Below are 18,993 nucleotides of genomic sequence, written 5' to 3'. Positions count from 1 at the left end.
GCAGGCTCCCGAGGGACGGGTCATCTGTTGACCACTTCCAGCGACTCCAAGGGGAGCTATGGGGCTTAGAAGGATCCGGCCACCACCTTGAATTTCACTCACGGGGAGTAATCGAAAATCTTTATCGTAAGTTCCAGTTTGGCTGAAATACTCGTTCAAAATTTCAGCATTTGAGAGTTCCGGGGTACTTGCATTGCTGTCTGCTCATAACATGACCCTTGATCTGCCTATTTAGCCCAATGGCATTATCCTTTTATGTATTTCACCAGAATTTTTGAGGATAGTACAATCCACTCGATTACTTTATTTTTTGTAAAGCATTAAATTAATCTTATTCATTTGATAACCTGTTTGATACACAAAAATACATTCCATTTTTGTCCCCAGCCAGAGCAACTATCCCTGGTATACTCAGATCACTTTTCCCACTGATTATGCTTTACGGCTTGCTTTCTTTTTTTAATTCAGCAACTCGCACTAGTTCTGTACATGGCCTTTGATTTTACTCCCCTGTACACTACCTCAGTGGTGTCAAGCCAGTGAAAGCTATTAAAAAAAACAAAAGCAAAAAAAAGCCAATACCAGTGAAAGGACCATGCCTTATGGCATGCATATCCTTTAAGGACTTGGGAAAGGTAACTTGAACCCACCCCTTGATGAAACAGCACACTGATGATAGGGGCATTACCAAAAAAAAGCACAGTTCCCAACCACTGGATATAATGATCCCAGCCTAGAAGGAGCAGAGAAGGTGAGAAGCTTTTCTCCTGATGAGGAGCTAGCTAGAAGCCAGATTTGGGCCCTGGAAACACTTCCAAACATTTGGGGCTGAGCATGAAGATCAGGGCAAGACCCAAATACCTACCAATTCTCCCCCTTCCTCTGCCATCCTCCCAAACATCTCTAGGAAGAAGATGTGGATAAGCCAGCGAGCCCTGCATGACCTGCACCCCCTGCTCAGACCACAGAGTTCTTGCCTGAGACCAAAACTAGCTCAAGGGCACTGAAGATGGCCTGGGATTCCTCCAGTAGTTTATTTTCGGCTCAATTACAAGGTTCTTCTTGTTCAGTCTAGGAAATAAACTCTAACAGGAGTAGCTGTGGCAATCATTACCTACCTGGCAGGTGGCAAGGACACTACAGACTGATTACAAAACCAGGCTAAATCATTCTGCAATCTACTGTACTTATAGCAGCAGTTACGTATGTCCTCAGTTCTCTCCTTACTTTCCTGCTCAAAAATTTAGAGTAAGCCTAAGAAATCACAGGCAATGACCATGCACTACATAATTTGCGCTACTCTGCATGCAGCTCCACATTATATACACAGAATATACTGAACTTCAAAGGCCAACAAGAATAATTGAATTCTGAAAATAAAGTTTAAACTTTGAAATAAAACTAGTTACTGTACCATTTTGTACTAATACACACACAGAAAAAAATTACTTGTGATCAAAGGGAAAAAGAAAATTACTGTAGTTTTTTCAAGCTCTGTCCTACATTTCGGTATGTAATTACATTAACAGATCACAATTCCCAGTTTTCCAACTTGTTTGCTACCACATAGCAAGACTGAGCATATGACATTCTATTCCTCGCAAGCTTTTGGAGAAAAACAGATAAATAATAGCAACAAATTTATTTCACGCCAATCAATAGTTGTTAAAAGTCATTTAACAACAGACCCCGAGTATAGCTCAGCTTAAAAGTCATTAATGTAAAGGGTTTTTTTTTCTACGGACATGAGAAATAATTATTAATTTAGCAGAGGTATTTGAAAGAAATTGCAACACAGGATTACGACAATCTATCAAACAATATGTATTTAAAATGTGGGTAAAGAAGATCTCGATGTCTTTGCCATCCTGATTACACAAATATCATCCTTTTTCCACGTTAAAATGCCCGCTAGCATATGAAACAGGTTAACATTATCCATATTCAAATGACAAATACATAGGGCTATAATACATGCTTGTGTCCCTTTTGCTTCTATTAAGTAATATGTGATAAAAATAGAACATGTCATCACATGCTGCTGACAGTTTTGTAGATTTTTTAACTCTTTTGATTTGCTGCCTTTTCTTGTTTCTGCTTTTATCTCTCTAAATGTGATTTCCCCTGACTTGAGAAGTATTCTGCAGGCATTTGATTGATGAAAATCAAAATTACTAAACGGTTCCCCAAACCAAAATAAATAAGTAAACAAACAGAATATTCATTGGGCTGGGTAGCATTTGATGGAAACACTTGCAGCTGAAAAACCAAGATTGCTGACCTCAATCACTCTGATCTAATTGAAGAAAATGGGTTAGAAAAGCAATTTTATCACAAACCAACTAATATCCTTGTGTTTTGAAAGACCTGTTCTGCTTATTCTACAATAAAATGCATGTTTCTTAAGATGTTTACAGTCACAATTCCAATAAAAATAATTACTTTTACTCATGCTTGTTTTATTTAAAAGCAATTGCCCACTGTGGAATGTGTATATTTTAAAGGATAAGCCTACCATATTAGCAGATTTTCAATATTTAAAAAAAAAACAACCATCCATGTGAAAGCACAGACAAACCATCACATACACATATCTCTGCATAATTATAGAGGAATACAGGAACTCTGACTTGAAGCCTAGCAACAGTATCCAAGTATTAGTTAGTCTGCTAATCAACTACCAAAAACTCACACACCAGCTCAATGTGTTTCATTTTTCTAAAGCAAAAAGCAAACAAAAATAAAACAAAGGAATCCTATTGCTCCTAGCTTCAGAGCTGCTGAAGGACAAGATGTACAATATAAAACAAACCTTGTTCACTTGAAGAAGAACAACCCATGTCATTTAATCCATCTGAAAATTCATCTCATCACAAAGAACCAAGGCAAAAGAGAGATTTAAAAATAGGTTATCCAAGTCACAGGATTATCAGCTTGCAACACTTAATATCTGCATATCTGTATCAAAAGAAAGCTTCAATATTCTTACATATATTATTGGGTTTTGTACCTCCATCCTATAGAAGCCATAGTAAATGCTGTACAGCAAATGCTTCCTAAATCTGCTGTGCTCATTTACTCACAGACAGCTGCAGGCAGGATGAAAACAATCAGGGATTAACTTTTCTATTCATCACATCTTTTAATCCATTACTTTCTCTTAGTTTGCAATAAATAAATGCGTAAAGTTAAATACATTATAAATGTGCTACAGCTAGTTAAAAAAAGTTTAAAAAGGGACATTATTATTATAATTATTATTATTTTAATGATGTGTAACTGCTGTGCTATACATCAGGAGTATATATAATGTCTTCCTCAAAGCAGAAAGGATGGAAGAATATCACTGAGCTGCAAGATACTTCTGGGTTCCAAAGACTTTCAAAATAAGTGATAATTAAAATAAGCTGCTTTAATGTGGTTATTATTCCTCAAAAAAATAATTTGGGGGCATGATGAATTGAAATAATCTGAGAAGCTATACTAAGTATTTCATATTGCTTGTGAAACAAGTTTCTAAGTACCTTATGGTAATAGGTTTTCTTGCTTTATGAAAAATATTATTTCAATTTGTTTCAAATAGGATTACTTTTTAAATGATACAGCGATTTTCATTCACCTTTCAAACATCTGTCAAGAAAACAAATGGGATAAATAAATACAATGAAAACTGGATCTCGTTTTTAATCCTTTACTGATATCCTTTTTTCCTCTCCTCTGAGTCCTTTATCATTCATGTATGATTTATTCTTGCAAAACTGCATGATCCCTGTCTGAAATAAGACTAACGAGAACTTCCTCTCTTAATGATAGCAAGGTGCCTTTTATTGTACTAAGCCACAGGGATCATTTGCAAGGCTCTGCCTCAGTTTGTTTGTGAAAACAGCAGCACCAGATCAAAAAAAAAAAGAGTTATCTGTGGTAAATACTTTTCATGTCATGGTTTCAACAAACTGGTCACCCAGACACTTAATGTACCACCTGAGATGGAAAGATCAGTTGGAAATTGATGGTGGGAAAAGGAGCAAGGTAAGGGAGAAGCTACTAGTTGATAGAAGAAGGGAGAGCATGTGTGAGTTCTGAACTTTCAGAGGAAAAGGTCAAATTTTTTTAATAGGACGGGAAAACTAACAGATTTTTATGCTGGTATCGTGGTTAAGCAGAAGCAGGTTCTACAAAACTCCAGTTTGCTGGCAGACACAAGGGCTTACAGCCAAAAAGCAACATAACTGCTTTAAGCACAACCTTGCCTCAACGTTTACACGCTGTAGATCAGAGTCATGAGGTTTGGATTCCAGGTCTCCCCCTTCCATGGATCACCCCTCATTTCATCATCACCTTCCTCCGTGAAATTATCCAAGAGACAGAGAGCTGGACCCATCAGAATGAGGATGTGAGAGAAATAAGGCTTTCTCCAGGCTGAAGAAACAACGTGGAGGTAGGTAGGATGGACCGTTGTGGTACACGCTCTTCAACCAAAGAGCTGCTGCTCAGAGCTGTCTCAGAGTACATTTACCAGCTCTGACCCCTCCTGATGGTTTTGAAACCCTAAATGACCTTATCTATCTTGAAACACACTCAGCTTAGCCAACTGAATGGCCTCTATAGCACAGTTTTATGTAGCTGAGAAACCTTCCTGGCAAAATCTCCTCTTTTTTTTTTTCAGATAAGTAGATAGGGACTCCTCAGATTAATCAGGTTGCCATTGGCACCTACATCTTCTGTCTTGGGTAAAAACTTTAATCCATTTGGCTTCTATAAAAGGGAAACAGACAGACTTTGTCTCTCGGACTAAACGTGTGTGCTCACATTGGCTCTATGTAGATGCCTTTATCTGGCAAGATCTGAGTGAGATACCCAGACACTACACACCTGAGACGAACATCCCTCTCTTACAGTCAGATGTCACATTACTCCAGTAACACAGGTCATTATTTTTGCCTTTTTTGGCTCTAAAAGATATTTTTGTTTTCTTCTTTTTACAGAACTGTGTGAAGTCTTATGATTATTGCAAAGAAGCTTATTTTATATATGCCTAGTTTTTCAGCATTTCAACACATTGGTCCAATATAAGTGCTTTACAATTAAATAAAAAGGAAGAACAATCTCTGTGGGATTTGATTTGTAGAACAAAGACTTAGTAGTTCTGCTGTAAATTGGAATTTTCTGCTGCTAGAGGATACCCTGGTCATTTTCCACCCGAGCTGCTTCTCCATCATCTTCAACAATAGGGACAGGCTTACCATTACCAGCTGGCACAGATCCAGGCCAAGGAAAAAAAAAAGAAAAGGAAAAAGAAAACCCTCCCTTTAAGACCTGTAATTCAGCCTCTTCTAAACTGAACAATCCCTGCAGACGCATCCCTCCACTCCTCAGGCAGGGATACCCCCTCCTGCAGAAAGGCTGAGCTGTGATCTCTGCCACTGAACACAGCAGCTCACCCACCGCACTGCATGGTACAGGACCGGGAATCACAAGCGTTACATCGCTGCTCTCAGATCCTTCTAATTGCAGTTTTGGCAACGTTACTTGAAACAGCTTTGTGACTACTGACAAACTGGAAGACACCCACACAATACCTTCTGCATTGAAAGTACAAGTGACTTCCTACTGCAATAGATTGGGACAACAAAATTATCTACGAATAATGTTAATTAGCACATGTCAAAACAGATGGACATGGATAGTGTAGTTCCTCACTATGTAAGATTAGAGATTTCAAACAAATATTATTTTTTATTTTTCAGATACTTCAGTTTGAAAAACATAAAAACTTGTTCCTGTCACCAGACAAAAAACTGCTCTTGAAACTACTAAGTTAGGTCCGGCCTCCAATCACTACCACCAATTAAAACTTTCCCATCCTTAAGTCGACATACCCAGGAAAGTAGGTAGATTCTTCTTGGAAAAAAATAGTATTGCCACTTAATTACTCAGCTGCATATTAGGCCTGCAGTTAGAAGTATCTATAGCTAAAGATACTGTGCATGAAGATCACTAAAAGTTAAAAGATTGTCAGAAATCTTCCAAGAGCAATGTGGATTTTTTCTAACTAATCTAGAGCAACGTGGAGTTTTTCCCAATGCATCACCAACCCTTCCTTCCAATGAATGCTATTGTGAATAATCATGAATATCATTGACAAGCTTACTTTTAAATGATCGAACAGCTCATCATCTACCAGCTTAAACCTCCATAAAAAAAAGAGACCCACCCGAAGCTGCACATATGCCAAAGAATTCCCCACAGTTGTAACTTATTAATTATTAAGTGAGTCTAAAATAATTACAAAATACAAAGTAATCACAATTATTAAATGAGCCTAAAATAATAACAAGGTTTAATGAACTGGTTCAATATCAAATTTCAATATCTACCCAAAAATACACTTTCTGAGGGATGAAAGATGAAATGTTTTTCAAGAGACTTCATAGTATGAGCTGTCCTTCTTATCTTCATGAGGATACTTCTCAAGCTCTTTGCTGTTCCTTCCCACACTGTTACCTCTGGGCTCCAAGAAGGTACATTATTCAAATGATATATGTTGGAATACATCCAAAACTACGTAAATATAGCAGATAACCAAACAAGTAAGATAAATAAAAGCCAGCTTGTTGAAGTTTAAATGCTGACATTATTCTGCATGTTCATCATCATACTAGCTCTCAGGTTTCCTGCTCAGGACATTGTTCTTTGATTTTTTATTTTTTTTTAAAACTGGGAGACATTCCAGAAATAGACATTTCGATGACTTCACTGTTTTTATTTTAAGTGATAAATCTTAAGGGACAAATGTCCAGCTAAATTAAATTAGCTGGGAGGAAACAACGTAACATAATGCTTATTCTTTAAAACAAATCTACTCATTTAAATAGCTACATGCAATCCACCACCATCTTGCAAAAAAATGCAAGTGAATCACGGAAGCATCAATATTTCTATTTTTCAGTGGAAAAGTGAAGGCACCAGTAAAATTTGGAGAATCTTCCCATAGAAGATATTTTCTAAGCATTTTTCTAGAAATCACCAAATCCTACATAAAGTTTTTACAGTCAGCAATAATAAGCTCTGCCTAAAGCCTCAGCCACATGGCTATCACTTGTTGCCTGGACTGAGTCTCCTCCATCTACTTCATAACTACATTCCAATTTCTCCCACACATTGACATAACTTGGAACCTGCACTGGTCAGGGGAAAGGAAGAGTAGTGCAGAATTGGTCAGTCTAAAAAATGATGACATTAACATCAGTGTGGTTTCATGCAAACCAGCTTAGATGCTATTGTTTGTAAGTGTACTGTGTTAGTTTTACTTTACAGTTACTCATACTGTAAGTGCATGCATAATTAATACTAGCAAGTCATTCCTTTACTAGGTTTTTTTTTCTTTTATTGTACACAACTATTTTTAAGAGAACAAAACCCATTTAGAGAAACATAAAACGTAATACCGTGTATCGTCTACGTGCGGTACTTGTTCTGCACTGACTCTACACAAAAGCCAAAATATCAAGAACTAACATGGCAGAAATAAAGGGAACATTTGAATCTAAACGACCATTTCCCTTCATTTCATTTCAACATCTTCACAAAGTTCTAAAACCATTAGCCATATTTAAATATAACCAACAATAAGATGCTCACCCTATTAGGAATAACTGATTCATTTTTAGTTAATTTTTTACATCAGATTGTTTATAAATACATAAGGATGAAGACTTCTTACGTGGAAAGGAACTGTTCCACCCTCTCAGGTAAAAACCTCCCAAACTCACTACAAACTTTTATGCAAAAGTTATGACTTCTGTGCAAAACTTCATGCAATGTGTCCTCAGTTTTCTCAATGCATACTGCAAAGAGTTGAATTCTCACAGTGCAGAGAATCCACATTGCCACGCAGAATTTTTAACTGTATCCCTGCAGATTGTATGCAACCAGGAAGGGAAACAGAAAGGAGGCCTTAATCCAGAGCAATTCTTTCAGAGGCCTAAGTTTCATGTGAGCTGTCCTAGTTTTCCACATAGATTAGATACTATCAAGTCATAGATTTGCATCACTGAGTTAAATCAGTGCAGACGACTAGACAGACCCTCCTGCTTCAAAAGGAATGCTTTTTTTCGTTCAACTTCAGGATGTCCCTGCGGAACTTTAATTAATTTGAATTAAAGCATTTTAATTCATTTTAATTAAACTGTATTAGAAATGACTTTTATCAAACTGTTTTTTATTTTAATGGCAAAACTCTCTATGTAAAAAGATCTTTAAAAAGCTTTAAGGTTTTTTGTCGAGGGCCCTTAACGCCTGTCACTAGCCTTCATCCAGTGCTACACACCAAACTCAGTGAGAGGAAATAGTTTTATGGATATGGATAGACAGTTTCTGCCATATATTCATTTAATTGCAGAGAAGCATCTTTATCTTCTGACCAATTATTCCGACTTGAGAACTGCTTTAGGTTGATGCCAAAAAAGCCTGCAAGAGCCAAGTTGGCTCTTCCAGGTATGGGGATGTGTATTTCATCTGTTACAAACTAATTTACACTTATAAAAGCACCTACCACTCTTTTGCATTACTTATCAATTTTATTTGAAAACATTCCAGCTTTTTCTCCATTTTTTTAAAGAAAAGTTACTTTTAAAATCTCCCTGAAGCCATTCTGTCATCAGCCCTGCAGTCATATCTCACATAGAATCAGATTTAGCACCTTTGCAAAATATTGGTTTAAACATGTATAACTTATTTTCAGTGTCTGTAAATATTTTGCTTACCAATATCAGCTTCCCTGTGATTCTTGATATATTCAGCGAGTTCAAAATTTCCTGCTATTATAGCCACCTAAGGAATTGTAAAATAATTACAGTTAATACATTGCCATCACTTCTTAAGTACAAAAATATGCATGTTGCATTACTGACAAACATCATATAAATATACTCTCATTTCACAAAGTGGAGTAAGTGTTTATTACTTCTATTTTGCAACTACTACACGCAATACATTTCTGAACCTATGTGGAGAAAGGATATCTCAATCTCTTTGTAAGCAGCACTGCCAGTCCCCTGGTTCCCCGTTTACTAAGAACGCCGTGATCGTGGCTGCCCCAGGAGACCGCTGGAAGAGCTGTAGCTTTTCATGTTGTGGCAGTCAAAACCAGCAGTGAACTTTAAACACCCCATCCCCAAAGCTCTGGGAGCTACACGGATGTGCGGAGAATGCTACAGGAGCAGGCTCGGAGAGCCACATTGAAGATATTCTTTCCTTTTAATTGCTCCTGCCTCACTACTTACCTGAACAATGAAAACAGGAGCTACAATTCAATGTACATGGGATAACCAGGGAAGAAGTATCAAGAACTACAAGTATTCAGGTACCACTGAGACACCAAAAAAGACTAAAAAAGAGGAACTGGAAAAGTTTATGTGCATAGAATTTAAAGTGTTTTAATAAATATAGTTCTAAAATAATAATTCTCTTTTTCGTTTATTTCCTGGTTGTCGAACACAGATGTGTAACTACCTAATCCGAATTCTCATCTAAATGCACTTAAAAAGAGAGACATCTCCACTGGGTATGAGGAAAGCGATTTGCCATTGCTGTCTCCTCCCTTTTTCTTCTCCTATTTTTGCCCTGAACATTCAGCAATTGCCTTTTCTGGCTCTGTTTTGCAGCTTTATTTTCTGACAGATGCTGTTCCCTTAATGGCACTGTGGCTTTCCTGGTGTAGGTAAAAAGGATAAGCTGGGATCATCTTTCTCATAGAAGCTTCAGCATAAACCGGGTGCAGGCCAAAAAAAAGTATTAAAAAAATCTTATTTAAGGACTCCCCTAGATATAGGGCTACTGTCACGAGAAATTATTGAAAACTCAGGGAAACTTCTGAGCTGATGACCAAGAAAGATTATCTGCTGCTTTGTACCACTCCACAAATCTCAGGTATGAAGAATAATGCAAAGGAAGACTGAAGTGCTGAAATGGTCTTAAGGAGGTGTATGAAGTACAGTTAATGTGAGTAATATCTCTCCATGTAACAAGCACAAGACCTTCTTGCTGCACTCGCCACAGGAAATTGAACAGACAATTTTATTTACTAGCAACTAAAACAAACTAACATGGAAATCCTCAAAAATTCAGACTTTACACACAAGCAACAAACCACAGACAGAAAATCTTGACATGATGTATTTAAGAGATTCCAAATCTGCTTCAAATGGTAGACCCAGAGCAGGCTTAAATCACGAGTCATGACGATTACATTTATTTCACCTAAAAATAAAACAATTATACATATTTTCTGCACTTTCACTCAGCACCGGTTATTTACACGATGCCTCCTTCTGCCACCAGCACATCTCATATAGGGCTCAGAGTGGAGTCACCATATATCCTACCACAACGCTCGAAGAAGTCTCACTGAAATGCAGTATTATGATGACTGTTTCCTACAGGCATGGGTGCATTGTCTTAGAAAAAAAAAATCACTGCAATACTCCTGAATAAAACCAGATGGGATTGTTGAAAGTCAGATTATCACACTCTCTTCTTCCCTCCACAGTCCTCCTGGTGACTTCACTTTAAGGCCTTTCTTTAGACCTGAGACTGCCATTGAATTAGTCCTTACGCTTCAAGCTATTACTCATGAATTCTTTCTGTATGCAGCCCTGGAAATGCTTGCGGAAGGACCCAGATTTAAACAAATGGTTTCAAACACAGCAAAGTAATGTCCAATTTATCTTTCGGTCCAAAGCAAGCAAAAGTTGGTCTAAAGAGAGAGAGTCTGATTTAGCTTAGGTTGTAAGTCTACAGTCTACAACTACCTGAAGGGAGGTTGTAGTGAAGTGGGAGTCGGCCTCTTCTCCCAGGCAACCAGCGATAGGACAAGAGGACACAGCCTCAAGCTTTGCCAGGGGAGGTTCAGGTTGGACATCAGGAAGAATTTCTTCTCAGCAAGGGTCATTAGACATTGGAAGGGGCTGCCCAGGGAGGTGGTGGAGTCACCATCTCTGGAGGGGTTTAAGACAAGACTGGACATGGCACTTAGTGCCATGGTCTAGTTGACATGGTGGTGTCAGTGTAATGGTTGGACTCGATGATCCCAGAGGTCTCTTCCAACCTGATTGATTCTGTGATTCTGTAAAGTCTACTCGATAGTAAAGTACAAGCAAGACTTCAAAGAAATTACTATATTTTAAGTATAATACAGTATCAGAATAACTTTTTTAGATTATCAAGCAAAGTTTAAAACAAACAACTGAACATACCATTTATCACGTCTATGCCCTGAATCTAGGTTTTGCCCCAATTATTTTGTTTTTTAATTCTTTTCAGGTTCTGTCTCTTTTCCTTGGCAAATTGTTTCATCACAAATTTCTATCCAACATAAAGGCTAAATACAGTAATTATGTTTTCTTTTCAGATGTATCTATTTCACGGCAGAAATTCTATTCCACATTTGTACAGCACCTAGCAGTTATACTCAATACGTGCATACTTGTGTTTTAAAATGATCTTCAGTAGGCAGCCATAAACACGGCACATGCAGTATAATCATTTTTGTCCTTGAAATAATTAACACGCATCTAATAACACCATACTTACAGTGATAACCATGTAATTATTTTCTCATTACAACATTAACAGTAAGGAAATGCTTTGGGCACTTCTCAGTTTTATTATGTCAAACGTTGAGGGATTCTTGGGAGCAAAATGCATTACTATGAAACAATAATACTGGTTCAACTCAATCCCACTTCTGCTTTTAGACCCCAGCTGAAGAAGTAGCGTTCCTTCTCAGATACGTCAGAAGGCTTCTGTGTGCCATAATATCTGCAAAGATCAGGGAGGTCAGAGACTGAGGCAGATTGGTGCCCTGCCACCTCATCATCAATAAAGGCAATTATCCATCTGAAAATTACTATTTTAAAGGTTAGGGAGACCACCTTTATTGCAGGAACTACTCCTGAAATAGACTGCTTCTCAGCATGGATAACGTATCAGAATCTGGCCCCAGCCTCCTCTGTACAGCTTCTAAAGTGTAACTCATGCTTCTCCCCAGCAAATAGCACTGTGGAAGTAACAGCAGAGCTGTACAAATGCTATTTCTTTACCTTCACTTGGTTCAGGTTCATAAAAGCAACATTCATGTGTAGATCAGGGGTTTTCTCTACATTATAAGCAAGCAACAATACCTCACTTCACCATTACCCCTAATTGGCATGTAAAATTCAAACAGGGAATTCACCAGTGACAGGCAGCTTGTTAGACAGCAGCCATGTCACTCAAATGAAAGGAATTTTAATAGAGTAGATTTTAAAACTTGAGTATAAACATGCTGTTCAAGTGATAAACATATTTTATTACTTGAAAAAAAGATATTGCCAAATAGCTGAGAGACAGCTTGACAGAGAATTGTTCCTGTTCTAGCTTCTGAATCAAGCACTACATTCAGCAAGCTCAAGGTATCATTCCTCTCAATTCTTTACTTCAATTCGCTAAAAACAGCATATAAAATTCTAACAGCAAAAATGAAGGAAAAATATGCTACGATCTAAAGAAAGCAAGGAAAAGTTAAAAAGTACAAATATTTCTTGGCATAACATCAATGTAATTCATTTGAATTTGATGGGTAAAGAGTGTGGGAGAAGTGAAATCAGAGAAAAATCTGAAAGATATAAAATTATACTCATTCAAATTTTTACAGTTGCAAACTACAACGCACAGCAACCACAGCCCCTTTTCCATCAAAACATATCTTGAACCAAAGTTATAGTGTGTTCAAATAAAACTATAAGCATGAATGCATTAGGGCAAGTGAATGGTCTTCGCCAGATCCAGGGCTTGAACCAAATCAAGGTGGTATAAAGTCTCCCCTTGATTAAGATGAAAACTACGTCAAAACCTTACTGAAGTTTGATAATTGCACTAAATTGCTTTGTACTTTAGAAAAAAAAAACCCCTAATGTAGTATCTTGGCAGAAAATACACTTCATAGTTTATATGTTTTTAAATATCCATGTTTTGCTTTTCAGGGTTTTCTGTATCGAAGTGCTAGATTTCTAACTGAGAGGTTATGGCAGGAAAGAAGGTTTTGTTTGGGTTTTTTTTGATCACAAGACATCTCTTCCTGGCAGTGAAAAAGTAGTACAGCCAGCAAAACCACAGGGAAAGCTTTTTTCCTGTTCCAGTTAGGAACTGGATTCCAGTCATCAAAATGCATCACATGCATGTTTACAGACATGAAATATTACCATGAAAGGCTGGAGGTAGCACTTTACAACTAGAGGCTATCTACAGACTCTGTTACGCTGAAGCTTCAAAAATTGCAGCTTTTTAAAAACTGCATATACAGCAGCCTGACTACAACGCAGGTTCTTTCATTCCTGCAGCAAATGTCCTCTCATTTCATCCTTTTGCTGCAGACAAGACACTTATCTTATATAAAAAATCTGCATGTCCTTAATCACATTATTCTGTAAACCTGATAAAACCTGTTTATGCATCTTGTAAAAAAAAAAAATCACTCATCTACAATTTCCACTAAAACCTGCATTTATTTTGCCCTATTTTAAAGGGTGTATTTACTTTGCATCAGCTCCAGAATCAGCATGGCTGCACCTGCGGTGTCACAGCACGGTGTCAATCCAAGTCCAGCTGAAAAGCATGACTAAGTAGTTTGAGTACACTGCTTTCAGACCCAAACCAGGATCTTTATCTGCTGCGCTGGCATTTGGTTGGGAACTCTGCCATATATTCTACTGTACAATACAGAGAACAGAAACTCTCCTGTGTTTTTTTTAATCATCATTAGAGGCAATTTTATATGAATGATAGTAACCAAAGTGAATCATTTATCAGCTCCCTCCCCTCCAAGTTTCACTGACCCCACTAAGGCTGTTGACACAGGCACTAATTATTTTCAAATTACATTTGATAACATACATGACTGGCCTGAATAAGTACATATGCTTACAACAGGGAAGTGAGCAGAAAGTAAAGCTAAGCGGGAAGACATATCTTAGTAGGAGGTAACTCGCACAAAATAAAAAGAAAGCAGGATAAACCCATGCAGCTAGACTGGCGGCATCACCTCCTATTTCCACGACACTCTGTCTTCATAATGTCATCGTAACAAAAAGTTAATGGAGTCACTGAAACAGGTCACAGCTGAGACACACTCAGAGGGCTGCGAAGCACCAAGCCACGGGGTTAGTGACTCGCTGGGCAGGGCAGCGGAGCGGAGACGAGAGCTGGTTGTCACTGTCAGGGTACGTAACGCAGAGCGTGACCAGGAGCTGTGTGTTTATACGGATATTTGCTCTGCCTTGGTAGAAGCAAAGCTTGGTACAGTCACCCCATCATCTCACTGTCTCACAGACAGCTGTTTCTTTCAAATGATGCAACTGGTTGCAGTGCCTTACTATTTGCCATGCCAGGCAACACCAGATGCTCTGCCACCAATTTAGTGAAGACGGGAAGGAGTTTAATTGACACTTGGGTAGTTGCTATGGATGGTAACTAAGTGACAGCTCAGTCAAGTAGAAACTTGAATGAATGAAGTAGCTGTGACACAGAGACTGGGGGCGGGGGGGGCAGGCAGGAGACGGGGGTACCCCATGATTGCTAGTCCAGCACAGGGCACTGGATGAGGAATGAAACCCTCATAACTGGTGAGGCACCTTTAGAAGGGTATTTCTTTCTCCTGGCACAGCATTTTTCTCATCCTCTGGTTTTCTGATATTTACAGTCAGAAATGTTCCCTGTGGATACAAGCAGTTTTGAAGTTGGCTCTCAGAAGTCAATTCAGAAATTAAACATTTGATGCATCTGGTTAGTTCTGCTTTCCTGAATCTTGCTCCCCAAAGAAATTTAGTTTAAATAATGGCAAATAAGACTACTTTGTGTAAACAGTGAAACCTGCCAGATGTCCAGTTACAGGTTTCAGTGTGACAGAGTTTCATAATGTCTTCAGACTCTGGATCAGATATAAGTAGCAGCACTGACTCACCAGCCTCTCTCTGTTCAGCCTCATAAATGCAGCTCTCAATATATCAATGACTTACATTCAAGCATTTAGATTTTTTTGATTGTGATTAATGCAGTGTTTTGTTCCTTTCGGGAAATTGGAAATTATATATACACTTCACCTGTCACTAACCTTTCACAATTGATTTTTTCTGCTCTTGAAATGTATCACAGGTAGAGGTTATATTAAATTAGAGCAAGATCTTTGTAGCCTGTTAGCAAATACAATTTTAGAGCTTTATAGGTTAGTCCCTGAAAGGCAGGCACCAAAACTAAATTACATTATCGCTCTTTGGAAAAAACTGCTCCACCCAATAAGACACAATACAAAAAAAAAAAGACAGGAATTGAAGTTGACCCCTCTTAAACCCAGCCAATGAACTTTGACAAACTTTCCACATGGAAGTAAGGAGAGCATCTCTCAGTTCATTCATGTTTCACTCTCAGTCAAGGCTGCTGCACTTCCTTCTGCACATGCTTAAATTTTAGACCAGGCGAGACATAAAGCTTTGAAATGCTCTGCCTAAATGGAGAGCGGAGGAAGCTGTTTGGGCTGCACAGTTGTAGCTGCAATTCACAACAAGCAGTTCACGATAAAGCAGTCAGCACTCCCCACCTGCTTTTTCTCCCCCTTCTCTTCCAGACAATTTCACTTTCCTGATGAAAGTACATTTCATTATTCTTTCCTTCAGGGCTGATGTTTCACCCTTCCATGGTCTCTGCTACCCAGCAGTGCTCACTAAATGATGGTCTTTCAAGAAAGCTTGAAATTGCAATGAGTTCAGGTATGGCACTATACATTAAAGGAGATAGCTCTATCCCAGGACAAAATGCTTTGACTTTGCTCAGTCTCAGCCAATTGGCAGAAATGCAGATGGACACACAGGATACTCTGAAGTACATCCACCCTACGTGTTCCCTTCTTCAGGTGGAGCTGGAAGGAAGAGGTGATCCAACCCTACGAATGAGACTGTAACCACTAAGACTCTCCAGAAATTGCTTTCCACTTAAATCACAGACTTATAAAATCATAAATCATTTATTGTACTACTGAGGATTACATCATTTTAACAATGAAGGAACACCATTCAAGCAGTCACAGCCATTACGCAATAGGATTCACAATCAGCAGACTCGGGAGAAGTTAACCCAAGTGACTTCAGAAGGAACGGCTGGGATCACTTCCTTAATGAAAAGGCTTCCACGTGTCATAATTAGGATGTGTTTTCTTAATATTAAAAAATATAAGAAATGTTATCATTTTTAATAAGTTTCCAGACAAAAATCATATCAACAATCCACCCAATAGCTGCAATATCAAGAGGTGATAATCCAACAGCAAGGCAATCTCTAAACCATTTAATTATAATGACAACCTTTGGAGCCAGGCACCTCTTTAATTTGATACGAAAATTGGTACTTACTGTGGGGCAATGAAAAGGCAACGTAGGTCAACCTGTTTCTATCGTGTCCTGTCAAAAGAAAAGCTCTCCCAAATAAAACAAAGAGGTAAAGGCTTTTTGGAGTCTAAAGCCACTTTGAAGTTTGTCACAGTGTACCATCAAGTATGCAGCATGAGGACATCAGAAAGTTAAGTTTAGGTTGTTAAGTGCAAAGACCCTACTCTCCTGTATGCCTGTGCATGCCCATTCAGCACACAGCACCATGAGGTTCCATCCCTGATAAATATTGACACAAAATCATGCAGCACACTCTGCAGACTCCGAAAAAAAATCTTAAATTGATATGCCTTCCTTGCTCTCATATATGAGCAGCACGTAGATTTTAAAACTCTCTTCAGTGGTACAGATGGAGTTCAGTTTGGAAAAGCAAGAAGCAATCTGTGTTCCAAATTTCTTTTCCATAGGTGTGGGAGAAAAATGTACTGATCAAACACTATTGGTTTCTTATGCAATTTCAGAGAGCTTGTACATGAAGGTGTGTTTATTTAGCCAATAAATACAAGAACATATCTAGAACTCAGTTTCCTTTGGAAATACATTCTTTCGTAATACCTTAGCAAAAAGTGACAATTTGGCAAGCACTGTTCTGAGCTCAAATCCCAACGCAGACTTTAGGTATTTATTTAGGTATATATCTTCAATTAGAGAAGATATTAAGAATTCAATAAATTCAACAAAATGGTTTTTTTTTCCTGGACCAGTTGGAAAATGCTATACAGTTACAATAACTATATAATCTACAAGAGAAATGCTGAATAATCATGAATTCTGTATTTTACTTTCCAAAAATCAAAGGGCAAAGTATCATCCCACATTTTGTAGTTGTATTGATTACAGTTGATTTTTGACTTTGAGGTTACAACATCGTAAAATAAAACTAGCGGAAGCTTCTTAGTTCACCTCATTAAAATATAAAACCAAATGTTTCATTAATATCCTATTAATATCACTAATTCACTCTCTTTTTCTAGCTGTGCTCCTGAATACATATAATATGGATGACATGAAACACGACCTCAAGAAGATACATATGTTTACATTACGGAAACACACATTTACATTTACACTCCAAAACTTTATAAAAAAGGAATCAGTTTTGAAGTTGAGATGTATAATATCTAATTAGAAAGATGTCAGAAGCAAATTACTATTTTGAGAAGTTTATAGTTGCGTAATATTTTGTACATATAATAAGAGAATGTTTTTGTTGAAAAGATATCAGAACTGAAAGATTCTATTTGATAAAATAAAATTAATTGATAAAATTAATTTTACCAATTTGAAGCTTTATTTCAGGTATAAGATTTTCAAGTTTCAGTAAAACTCACTGAAATAAGATGAATAAGATATACATAGAATAAAGAAAAGCAGTAAAATTTAGGTTTTTCCTTTAAATAACAGGCAGTAAAGATTTGTACTAAGTGCAGAAATAACCCACATTCTCTATCAGGACAATAAAATGCTGGTGATTTTCCAAAATTACTCTATAATAATGTTATGAAAGAATATAAGTAAAAAAATCATACTCAGCATTTTCATACGTTTCTTTCCTGGACAGAAAATAAATCTTAACAATTTTAATTATACAGTGTAATACAAGCTTAATATTATGCATTTTGAAAGGAACTAACTTTGTATATTAATATATCTGATGTCCAGTAGATGGCAAAATATCAGCAACCAGCACCTTTAATCTTCTTGAAACTTGCTTAATTTAAACCCCAAAGTACATTTTTTTTTCTTTTTCTTCCCAGTCTCTACTTTCTATGCCATTGGATAGCAGGAGTAGCTTTACCTGTTGGATGTTTTCTGTATGTTATCTGCTTGAAAGACAATTTCATCTTCATCAGTTCTCGACACAACAAAGCACAATAATGTTACTATCCTTTAAATAGTCCTTTGAAGACAGTTTCTTCACCACTGATTTTTTTTTCTCCAAAAGCATGCTGCTGCTACTGTTCCCAAATTTGCCAGCACATGTTAGCATACTGTGTACAAAAATCTCTTAGCAACAATATCTTAGTGTCTAACATTTCCTTCTTCCAACTATGATTCACGGAGCCATCTGTAGTCAGATATTGACATGCAGCATCTTAAAATAGATACCTTACATTTGCTCAACAACTAGTTTTAGCATCTGAAAATATAAATTATGGGAAAGGGCCAATATTTCTTTGAGGCTCTTCATCATTCCCTTGATCATTTTAGCACTGTTTAAACAAAGGCTTGCCACGATCGCTTCGCCTTAGTATTAAGGTCAAAGGATTCATGCTTTCCAGAGCGGAGCAAGTAGGCAGCTCCGCTGTGCTGGGTGCAGTCCCTTACGTAAGCCCTCCAAGTAATCTCAACGGCTTCCCTGGTGAGGACCACCTCACGCTGGTACCTTGGTTATTTTTTAATAGTAATTGAAGACTAGGTTTTTAAACTTCAAGTATTGCTACGTGCAGCACTAAGATCTAAGCATTTTTCACACCCTTGGAGCCTAAACCTCATGGGAAGTGCCCTACAATGGCTG

At 37.6% G+C, this 18,993-nt stretch overlaps 1 protein-coding gene across 1 annotated transcript in view; it reads right to left on the bottom strand.

Moving 5' to 3' along the window:
* SHANK2 (SH3 and multiple ankyrin repeat domains 2) overlaps window positions 1-18,993 on the bottom strand; it is a 309,027-nt gene that overhangs the window by 259,825 nt on the left and 30,209 nt on the right. Inside the window, exon 9 of the mRNA XM_068399004.1 lies at window positions 8,766-8,832. Within this exon, the coding sequence (XP_068255105.1) occupies window positions 8,766-8,832 (67 nt within the window). The remainder of the gene's footprint in view (window positions 1-8,765; window positions 8,833-18,993) is intronic.

This window comes from Nyctibius grandis, chromosome 4, assembly GCF_013368605.1.
Source record: "Nyctibius grandis isolate bNycGra1 chromosome 4, bNycGra1.pri, whole genome shotgun sequence".
NCBI lineage: Eukaryota > Metazoa > Chordata > Aves > Nyctibiiformes > Nyctibiidae > Nyctibius > Nyctibius grandis.
The sequence above is the reverse complement of the archived record's forward strand: the minus strand, read 5'-3'. Positions and strand labels throughout refer to the sequence as shown.